This window comes from Mercurialis annua, linkage group LG2 (assembly GCF_937616625.2).
Source record: "Mercurialis annua linkage group LG2, ddMerAnnu1.2, whole genome shotgun sequence".
In the NCBI taxonomy this organism is placed as follows: Eukaryota; Viridiplantae; Streptophyta; class Magnoliopsida; order Malpighiales; family Euphorbiaceae; genus Mercurialis; species Mercurialis annua.
This window is the reverse complement of record NC_065571.1, coordinates 37161104-37171653: the sequence shown is the minus strand read 5'-3', so window position 1 is coordinate 37171653 and position 10550 is coordinate 37161104. Positions and strand designations below refer to the sequence as shown.

Genomic DNA, 10550 nt, shown 5'->3' with positions numbered 1-10550 from the left:
AATAAAATTTAAACCCATTCTACCAACTATTTCATCAATTTTTGATTTCAAACCCATCCTAGTCAACAAAGCATAATCAAAATATCTAGGTATAACAATAGGCTTGCGTGAAATAGTTTCGTAACGAATACCTTCTTCGTCGGAGAAAATTGGAAATGGGCAATCATAATTTGAGGACAAATCTTCTCTTCTAACAAATTTCGGAGGCATAGTTGAACTTGATGATTTCCCTTTTGAAGCAACTCTTTTAGCTCGTCCCTTTGTTGCTACCATCATTTTGGTTAATGATTTGATAAGATTATGATAGCAATTTGATGAATTTAGAGGCTAGGTTTCGGGTTGTGGAATGGGGAAGATTTAGAGAATTTTTTTTTCACTTGTTTTGATTCTAGGTTTCTAAAGAAAAGGGGGAGGTTTATTTTTCAATTGCAGTAATTTTCAAAATAAATCGAGGTGGGTCTAAATACTCGACGAAAACAAAGCCTGAAATCGAGTTTGGCATAACTGGACTAGCATAAACTCGATGTTAGGTTTAAACTCGTCGAATATTAACCCATCATCGAGTTTATGCAGCACTGAACAACAACAATCTCGATGTTAGGCTTAAAACTCGTCGAGTATTTAGCCAGACCTCGAGTATTTACTTGTCCAGTTCTTTATATGCACATACCCTAATTAAAATAATAATTTTAATCTTTTAAATTATTAAAACTATAACAAATTAATTGAAATCTCAAAACTTTAAATTATTGATTTCATTTTTTTTCCTTGAAAAAATGCCTCTATTGAAAACATTAATTTATTTTCAACACCCTTTAAATTTTTTATTCCTATTTTATCCTCATCTAAGGTATATGTCTCTTTAGTGTGTGTCTAATGTATCATATAATTTACCTCTCCTTTTTTCATATAGCGGGAAATACCCATTTGATATTGCAAAATTTGATTTCATTCCTAATTAATAAAAACTCTTTTCTTCCTTCCTAATTTGTCGTGTTCTTCTTTATGACCTAAATCCATGGTGACTACACGGGGTGCCACTGATAACGATGGTAACATCAAAATCGCTGATATGGGTAAGAAATCCGTTGCAAAAAAAAGCTTCAAAAAACAAAAAGGTGGTGTCAACCGGAGAAGCTTCAGTTCCTCCATCTCCTATACAGTTGAGTAAGAAGAGACATGCAAATGATTCACCTCCGAAATCGAAGAAACACAAAGGCATTTCCAGAACTGAATCCAAGAAATCTCCTCCTAAGGTATGATTTCATTAGTTTATAAGTCAATTAAGAACCTACTGCATTAGAATTGTTTGATGTCTTAAAATAATAAATTGACTCTGTTTATATGATTGTTTGAAATTATGTTTAAGTATGATTGTTTGGAATTATGTTTATATAAAATTGTGGTTAGGTTGGTTGGTAGATAGTTTTGAAGGTACAGTTATGAACTCTATTTTTTTAGGGTACTGAAATTTCAGTTTTTGAAGGTTAATTCCTCCATTCTACTGGGTTTGACAATGAAATTTCAGGTTTTGATTTGGTTATTTTTGGGCATTGTATTGAGAGGAATGTTAGAAATTGGATTTACAAAGTTGGCAATGTTTCTTGTATGCTATTTGATAAGAACTTAATGTGTATGGTTGTGCTTTTGAATAGCTTATTTTCTATTTAAGTTTGAACACCAAAACAGAAAAATAGTTGAATCTTGCTTGGGTGAAATTTTTGATATCTAACAGTTTTCACCCTAATTTCCATACAACTATGGCAGTTTAAAGTAAGCCGAGAAGATCGTGTTCACTCGAAGATTGATACGCGCATGTCATACGATGTCATTTCTGATATCAAATCGACTCTGACTCCAGGTGAATTGGAAAAGTTTAGACAATCTTGCTTTGGCTACTTTCTTGATATTCCCAAGATCAAAGTGCAAAATCAGATCATACATTGTTTATTATTGAGGGAGGTGGAGCAGCTAAACAAGTCTGAATTGTGGTTTGAGGTTGGCGGTCATAGGCTGAAATTCGGAATCGACGAATTTGCTTTGATCTCGGGTTTAAACTGTCAAGGTGACAGCAGTAAGTATGCCTATACCAAAGTTGAAAATGGCATTTTGGATAAGTACTTCAGCGGAGTGCAATCTGTTTCTAAACAGACCCTTCAGGATTTTTTCAAAGCTAGGCGTTGGGAGTCGGAGGAGGATGGGTTTAAGATAGCATTTATGCATTTTTTGCATAACTTCTTGCTTGCTTCACCGAGGACTGCTCGTATCCCTTTGAAGGACTTTGACGTAGTTGATTCGGCTGATTTGAACGACTATCCATGGGGTATTGACGTTTTCAAGTACACGTTTGATTCTTTGTCGAAAAGAGCTGTTCTTAGTCCGGGATCTCTTATTATTGAAGACAACATTTACCAGTATCGCCTTCAAGGTTTACCATATGCACTGGTATGTTGGTTCTACGAGTGTTGCCCGGCGGTGGAAAATACCTTTGCTCAGCTAGTGAACAAAGATGCTATCCCGCGGATTCTGAGGTGGCAAGCATTCGTTCCTGCAAAATACATTGTTGTTGACAGGGATTTATTTGTTGAGATTGCATCCGATGAGGTTCGTATGTGTTAAATTTTCAATTTTTCAAATGTAATTTATCATTGACTCTGTTTTCATATATGGTGTTCATTTGTTATGTGTAGATGATTTTCCGATCAATTGTTCCAACCCCGGCAGAGATGAATGCCCTTCGTCTAGGTGACTTATTCAAAAAAATTAAGGGAAACGAGGAGGGTTATTGTCCGGCATTTAATATATTGAAGGACGGTGAATCAACGTCGAACACTTCGAATTTAAATTTTATGGAAGAGAGGCTGGAAATTTTGATGGCTGGTCAAAAGACGATTAAGGATGATATAATGGATTTGAAACGTTTATTCACTTCCAAATGTTCCGAACTTTTGACAGTTGTCAATTCATTGAATGATAGGCTAACTCTGATTGGTGATTCTAAAACGGTAGTTTGTTTTGATTTATGTATTTTGTACTTTTATCACTTAGAGTTTAGTTAAATATAATTTATGTTATTTCATATTATGTTATTGTAACTTGATGGGAACCTAATGTGAACTCCATATCTGTATCAGGTTGAAATTGAGAAACATGATGTTTCTGATGGCTTGCAGACAAGGGTTGACAAAGGAAAAAAGGTTGTTCTTCCTGCAGAGGACATTTCAGTGAAACCAAGTAAAAATGGTACTTCTATAGTAACAGAACGAGAAGAAAGGGATGGTAGGGAGTCTGCTGTTCCTGTTTCTGCTGATACTAAAGCTACTTCCAGCAAAGAAAGGGATGGTAGGGAGTCTGCTGATGAAGAAGAAGGTGCTGAAAAAGTCGAATTGGAAGATTTGGTTTGCGAGAATGCTGTACTTGAAGGCAAGGATGACCGTGGTGAACCTTGTGTTATTGTTTCTTCCGAACACGTTGATGTTATCTCTCCGAATTTTGAGGTATATTTAATAATTTGAAATTAAGCTGTTTTGATTAACTATATTAATTTGTTTATTGTCAATTTACTAGGTTTCGCGACAAAGCGAGTTGAATTTAAAATCTCCACCAGATGACACCATCAATCAGACTAAAAAAAATGCAAGTGAATCGATTGCTGAATTCAAATCAAAGGAGGTATTGTTTGCTTTAAATTATATTTATAGTTTAATTTTATAGTTTACTTACTGTATCCTCTCTTATATTTTTGGTAGTCTGGTCCTTCTTCAAGCCGCTTCATACCGACGCAAACTGGTTGTAAAGTCCGTATTTGTCCATTTGATGCTAATCACATTTTATTCAGTGATGCCACCAAACAAGACATCATTCAGAATTGGCTGGAAGAAGGACGTCCTAAAGGGGCCAAGTTCGTATCTCGACTAACTTTTTTCAGTTCTGTTTTAATGCTCACTTATTTAATTTTTTTTTCTTTGTTTGTTTAGAAGGCAAAGCTGGATATACGATCCAAAGATTGATAAATTCCATCCTCGTCTTTCTCTTGGCGTGGTTGATATTGAAACGAAATCCTGGTTTTACCATCTCTACCACGTTGGAAAGGCTCTTGAGTGTTCTGTAAGTATATCCATACTTCTTTTATTTGTTCTTTTTTTTTATTATTTTATGTGTTTATTACTTGAATTACTCACGATAGTTTTGTTAATAACATTGTTGTGACTGTATGGCTACTTAACCTTGATTTTTGTTTATTTGGCAGCATGTAGATGTTCTCTTTTATTATCTGAGAAAGAAAATAAAATATGGTTGTGCTGCAAACAGTAGATGTACGTCAACTGATAATTTTTTTGATCGGCGTATTCAAACTCTCTACACAGCATACAAGAAAAAGCAAGATGTGTCACTTGTTTCTTTGAAACATACAGTGGCTATCTACATTAAAGGTGGTGCTATGCGTTGCAATACGAATTGGGCTAATGTTGACGATGTTCTTTTTCCGATCAATTGTGTTAACGATTGGCATTGGATTTTGGCTCGCCTGAATTTCAAGGAACGATGCATCTATATCTACAATTCGTTGAGGTCGGCGCAATATGACAGATCAGCAACTGAATATGTTACTTGCTATAGTGTGTTGCTTCCACTATTCCTTCAAGCTACCAATTTTTATGATTCTCGAGATGACATCGATACTACTGCCGGTGCTTATGAGGGAAAGAGAATAACTGATCCGTTCAGAATAGAGATTGTGGAAAACATGCCTATCCAAAATGATGTGTAAGTCTATAATTTGTTTTTAACTTTAGTTAGTTGGGTTATATTAAAGAGTTATGGTGACAGAATAGGAACCTAATGTCAACCTTGTTTCTTATGTTTTTTTATTTTTTCTCACTTTTCGTAGTGATTGTGGAGTTCATATGTTTTCCGCTGCTGAGTTCTTTGTTGATGGGAAAGTTATGGGGCATGATTATGATGTCAAAGAACACCGTGCTCGTTACGCTTCGTCATTATATTTGTATGCTCGTTGGAAGGAAAGCTCTTCTTGTGTTAGTGAAGATGAGGGTCCTCTAAAACTCAAGAGAACATCTGCCTAGGGAGTGAAGAGGAAGCTAATTTATGGAGGTTCAATATGAAGAATGTTATTGATTTTTGTTTGTAAAGAAAGTCTCCTTTTTGTCACACTTTTATTTTGCTTGGAGGACATAAATGTCCATTTATTTCTTATTTGAAGTATATTTTAGAGTATGTGTAAAAACAGGTAATTACAATATGTGTAGTGTTTTAGCAAATTTCCGCAAAATTGTGAATTGTCAATAGTTATATTAAAAGGCAGGAGTTCAATTCTATTTTTCTGTTCGGTTCTATAGTAGAAGTACAAAATTGAGAAAAAATAATTGGTATTATACCAAACCTTAAAATCAAACTAAACCAAAGGAATCAATTGAATGTTTGGCTGATATCTCATATATAATTCCATAAGTTCAAACTCGATGTGTGGCTAATATCTCGACGAGTTTTCATCAACACATCGAGTTTCTGCTATCCAGTTTTCCACAAATTTCATGTTGGGCTGCATAACTACTGCCATAAAACACCAAAATTCTACAATCTACATTCAAGGCAATATAAAAAAGCATCTCTCAGTAAAATTCATACTTTCAAACAAGCTACAAGAATCCAAAAAGAGTTCAATAAGCGGTAAATTTCAGTCACTAATCATCGTCTTCGTCTTCATTGTCACTGTCATTTGAGTCTTCTAGTACATCAGTGTCGGCATCATCATAATTGATCGTAGTATCATCCTCCTCATCGCTAGAATAAATCGGGTTTGAGTTTTGACCTTGAAACATTTGACCAACATCAACTTCATCCGGTAATACATCTATAGGATGCAAGAGTTCCAAATTTTCACCACCATTTTGATCGACTTCATGACTATTATCTGCCTCGTATTGCTGATAGGGCTCATCATTCAATATTGAATCTTCATTGCACACTTTTTCCTTTTCTGGCACATCAAATATATTCCTGTGAAATGATTTTTGCACAATTTTCCAATGACCTCCATTTTTCATATCGCTGACATAAAAAACCTGCTGTACTTGAGAACTCAACACGAAAGAATCACCTGTATACCATTTACGGCTCACATTAACAGAAACTAAGTTGCCATCTGTTTTAATTCCATTTTTATCGCCAACATCCCACCAATCACATTTAAACAAGAAAACATGATTCCCATTAACATATTGGAGGTCAATGATATCTGTTAGCACACCATAAAACTCGATTTCTTTCGACTTATGCTCTCCCGTAACTGAAACTCCATTATTTTGAGTCCGACGAAAATTATCACGCTCAACTGTGTGAAACCTAACTCCATTGACAATTATCCCACTGTACCTAGCAATTCGTATATCAGGACCTAATCCCAACGCATATATATGATCTGTTGCTGCAACCAAACCAGTAGCACGTAAGCGTCCAACCTGAAAAATAAGTTTAATGGTGAAATTAGAGGCATAATTCAATATTTAGTACTTTTATAGCATCATACTTACACACTCCTTGAACCAACTGGAAAATCCTGCCTGGTGTCTTTTTTGCACATCTATAACACTTTCCTTTTGTAATTCTTCAATGTGAATCCTGCACAACGTTTATAAAATTAGATAAAAAGTGTAAAATAAAGCTATTTTGAAACTCTAAAGTCTTTGTTTTTTCAAAACAAAATAACTTACTTAAGATATTCATCAACATCCTCACAATTGTTAAGCACATACCACTGCAATTTTTCAAAATCAGAATGGGATAACGTTTTATATTCTGTAGCTCCTAAAGGTCTTGCATTGTTTGAAAATATGGAAAATCCATTTTCCACTCCTATTTGCACAGGAAAATTATTTCTCTCAACGCGATTATATATTGTCTCAACCCCATGAAAATACAGTGAACAAAAGTTCAAACATTCTTTAGTGATATACGCTTCAGCAATTGAACCCTCCGGTCGAGCTAAGTTACGTACATAATTTTTCAAAGTACGTAAGAACCTGCACAACAAATTTGTTGTAAATGTGAATAAACCATATAGATATATAAAAATTAGTTAAAACTGCAGCAAGAAAACTAAAAATAAAATTTCCTTATCAACTAACCTCTCAATAAAGTACATCCACCAATAGTGAACAGGGCCTCCTAATTCTACTTCACGTGACAGATGAATTGCCAAATGCATCATTACCACGAAAAAAGATGGAGGATATATCATCTCAAGTTTACATATTATCAAAATGATATCGCTCTGCAACTTTTTAACTGTAGATCTTTTTAAAGTCTTCGAACAAAGCTCCTTAAAGAAAGAGCTCAACTCTGATAATGCAGTGTAAACCTTACTACGCAAAGACCCACAAATTGATGCTGGAAGTAACCGTTGCAAGAATATATGATAATCATGGCTTTTCATCCCCATAACTTTGCAGTCCTGAACACTTACACATCGAGAAAGATTGGAAGCATATCCGTCTGGCAACCGGATTGACTGCAACCATTCGCAAAACTTTCTCCTTTCAGGCTTCGGTAATGTATAACAAGCAAGTGGCATAAAAAATTTATTTCCCTTTTGCTGTAAATGTAACTCTTTTCTTATACCCATTGCTTCTAAATCCATTCGAGCCTTAATGTTATCCTTAGATTTTCCATCAATATTCATCAACGTACCCAATATATTTTCACATATATTCTTCTCAATATGCATTACATCTAAATTATGACGTAATTTTAATGTTTTCCAGTAAGGCAATTCAAAGAATATACTTCTCTTTGTCCAATTGAGCTCTTCAGGACCACGTGCACGCTTTTTTTGGTTAGGTGTCTTCCCAAAAACAAGGCTTTTTGGAAGCAAATCTAATTGCCTTAGAACTTCATCTCCTGACAACTCTTCAGGCTTTGACCCGTGCTCTGGTTTGCCATCAAATTTTCTGCTTTTTCTCCAAGAATGTTGGGCATGTAAATATCTCCGATGACCCATGTAACATTGCTTCACTCCATTTTTTAATGTTAGCGAACACGTCCACTTATTACACACAGGACATGCCAATTTTCCTTTTGTGCTCCATCCAGATAACATTCCATATGCTGGAAAGTCATTTATTGTCCATAATAATGCAGCATGTAATTGAAAATTCTTACCGCTATATGCATCATATGTTGTCACACCGGTCTTCCATAACTCTTTTAACTCATCAATTAATGGCCTTAAATATACATCGATATTATTTCCGGGAGATTCCTTACCAGGAATAAGCAAAGATAACATCAAAAAATTCTCCTTCATGCATTTCCATGGTGGTAAGTTATATGGCGTCACAATCACCGGCCACATGCTATAACTCGTGCTCATATTTCCAAAAGGGTTAAATCCATCACTAGCAAGCCCAAGTCGCACGTTACGAGCATCTTTGCCAAACCAAGCATATTTCTGGTCAAAATCTTTCCATTCCGTAGCATCAGCTGGATGTCTAATCGTATCATCATCTACACGTTTCTCTTATGCCACCTCATATTTTCACCAATATCTTTAGACATAAATAACCTCTGAAGTCTAGGTACTAAAGGGAAGTGTCTAAGAATTTTTTGAGCAACCTTCTTGCGTTTTCCGAAACCTAATTTCCATCTAGGGGCCTTACAAGTTGGACACGTGTCAAGATTTTCATTTTCCTTCCAAAATAGCACACAATCATTTACACAAGCATCAATAGTTACGTAACCGAGTCCTAAATCACGCATCAATTTTTTAACCTCATAACTTGAGCTTGGAAGGGTTTCTCCTCTCGGGAGTGCATCCTTGAACAACTCCAAATTCGAAAAAAATGACTTATTACTAGAATTTGTGAGTGCTTTGATATTAATCATCTTAAGAAGAAAAGAGAGCTTTGAATATTTTTGACTTCCAGGATATAGTTCACAATGAGAATCATTCCACAATTTAGCAAATTTTGCTACTTCTCCTTCTAGCATGTTATTATCTTGATTGGGAAGTCTGTCTTCCATGTCGGTGTCCATAAAAGTTTCATTACACATATCATCTAACATTTCTGAAACATCATTTCCACTGTCCTCCAATTCATTGTCCGAATTAATAGAGCCATCTAAACTATCACGAGGTTGAGAAGTCTCACCATGGTGCACCCAGTTTGTGTAGTTTTCACTAATTCCATATTGATATAGATCCATTTTGACTTCTTGCAATGGCTTCAAATAAATATTGATGCAGTTCTTGCATGGACATCGAACTCTGCCATTTGAATCAGTAAAGTCTTTTGCAACATTCAGAAAATTTTTGACCCCTTGAATATAACATGAACTAAATCGGTACGACGTCATCCAACTTTTGTCTGATGGCGTCCCTTTAATTCCAAAATAATATATTAGGCAACATCAATATTTGGTACAAATCTATCAATTGAAAATATAATTAAAACTTACCCATTACAAATCAGATACCGTTAGCTATTTTAAAAATATATCCAATTTCTTTCCCTGAACTACCTGCAGTTCTAAAACAAGGCTAACATTTGGTTAGCGTTACTGTTAAAACATACTCGAGGTCAGGCTATATAGTCGACGAATTTTTAAACTTAACTCGAGTTTATACGTCGTTTGCAATGTTAAACTCGATGTCATGCTTAATAGTCGACGAGTTACATCCTTAACTCGACTTTTTTATCTCTGTCAAAGCACAAACTTGATGTACGTCTTAATACTCGACGAAATGGAAGCAAAATCTCGAGTTCTTGTTTTTACTGAGCTAATAAACTCGAGAATAGGTGATAAGTCGTCGAGTTAGAAGCCCGACTTTCGAGTTTGTACGAATCAGTTAAAAATTTAAATTATCAATTGAACAAATAAGCAATTTGAATGTGAAATTCATCCTACATTAATCAATTTAGTCTCTTTTCATAAGTTAAAAAATACCTGGACAAATAAGCATCAACAAACACAAAATCAATGAAAGTGCGGCGGCGTGAGAAGTGTACAAACGTATGGAATTGATGCGGTAGTGTGGTGTCAATATTCAGCAAAAAAAGTTTTTCCCTAATGAAGAGTGCTTCGATTAACCTAATTTGGATATTTGAATCTTAATTTTCATATACCTTTTTTTATCAAAATAAAATATAATTTTATAACCCATTTAAACCTGTTATCATAAATTTTTTTTTCAATTCCATGGTGACAAAACATTTATTAATCACAATATCATTTAATTTCGCGTAATTGCTGAAAAATAAAATTATTCACAATATTTTTACATATTATGATAAAATTTATTTTATCATAATAACTGTATGTTTAATATACAGTGACAAAACAGTTTTTGTCAAAACCCATTGTCAGAACAAACACAATTAATTGTTATAGTGACAAAAATATTTGACACAATATTTAATTATCACAACATTATATAAGTTTAATTAATTGCTGAAAAAATAAATTCGTTACAAAAGTCTTTAAATATTATGCTAAAATTTATTTTATCATTATAACTGTATATATTTTCTATT

The 10550-nt window shown here is 34.4% G+C and overlaps 2 protein-coding genes across 2 annotated transcripts; one reads left to right on the top strand and one right to left on the bottom strand.

Annotated features, from left to right (window-relative positions):
• The first annotated feature begins 4155 nt into the window (after positions 1-4155).
• LOC126670274 (uncharacterized) lies at positions 4156-5111 on the top strand. The gene is made up of 3 exons (XM_050363964.2): positions 4156-4185; positions 4250-4767; positions 4892-5111. Exons 1-3 carry the CDS (start codon positions 4156-4158, stop codon positions 5082-5084), a joined length of 741 nt encoding a protein of 246 aa, XP_050219921.2. The 3' UTR covers positions 5085-5111.
• A 316-nt stretch (positions 5112-5427) lies between these two features.
• On the bottom strand, positions 5428-7170 carry LOC126669593 (uncharacterized). The gene is made up of 4 exons (XM_056104769.1): positions 7146-7170; positions 6732-7040; positions 6552-6639; positions 5428-6479 (listed from the first exon to the last, which is right to left on the bottom strand). Exons 1-4 carry the CDS (start codon positions 7160-7162, stop codon positions 5703-5705), a joined length of 1191 nt encoding a protein of 396 aa, XP_055960744.1. The 5' UTR covers positions 7163-7170; the 3' UTR covers positions 5428-5702.
• Positions 7171-10550: the final 3380 nt, after the last annotated feature.

Coding starts and splice junctions, on each gene's coding strand:
- LOC126670274 (XM_050363964.2), top strand. CDS start 4,156: ATGTGTTTATTACTTGAATTACTCACGATA. Junction 4,186..4,249: donor TACTTGAATTACTCACGATA/GTTTTGTTAATA, acceptor TTTATTTGGCAG/CATGTAGATGTTCTCTTTTA. Junction 4,768..4,891: donor ATGCCTATCCAAAATGATGT/GTAAGTCTATAA, acceptor CACTTTTCGTAG/TGATTGTGGAGTTCATATGT.
- LOC126669593 (XM_056104769.1), bottom strand. Junction 6,640..6,731: donor GATGTTGATGAATATCTTAA/GTAAGTTATTTT, acceptor AACGTTGTGCAG/GATTCACATTGAAGAATTAC. Junction 6,480..6,551: donor CCAGTTGGTTCAAGGAGTGT/GTAAGTATGATG, acceptor CTTATTTTTCAG/GTTGGACGCTTACGTGCTAC.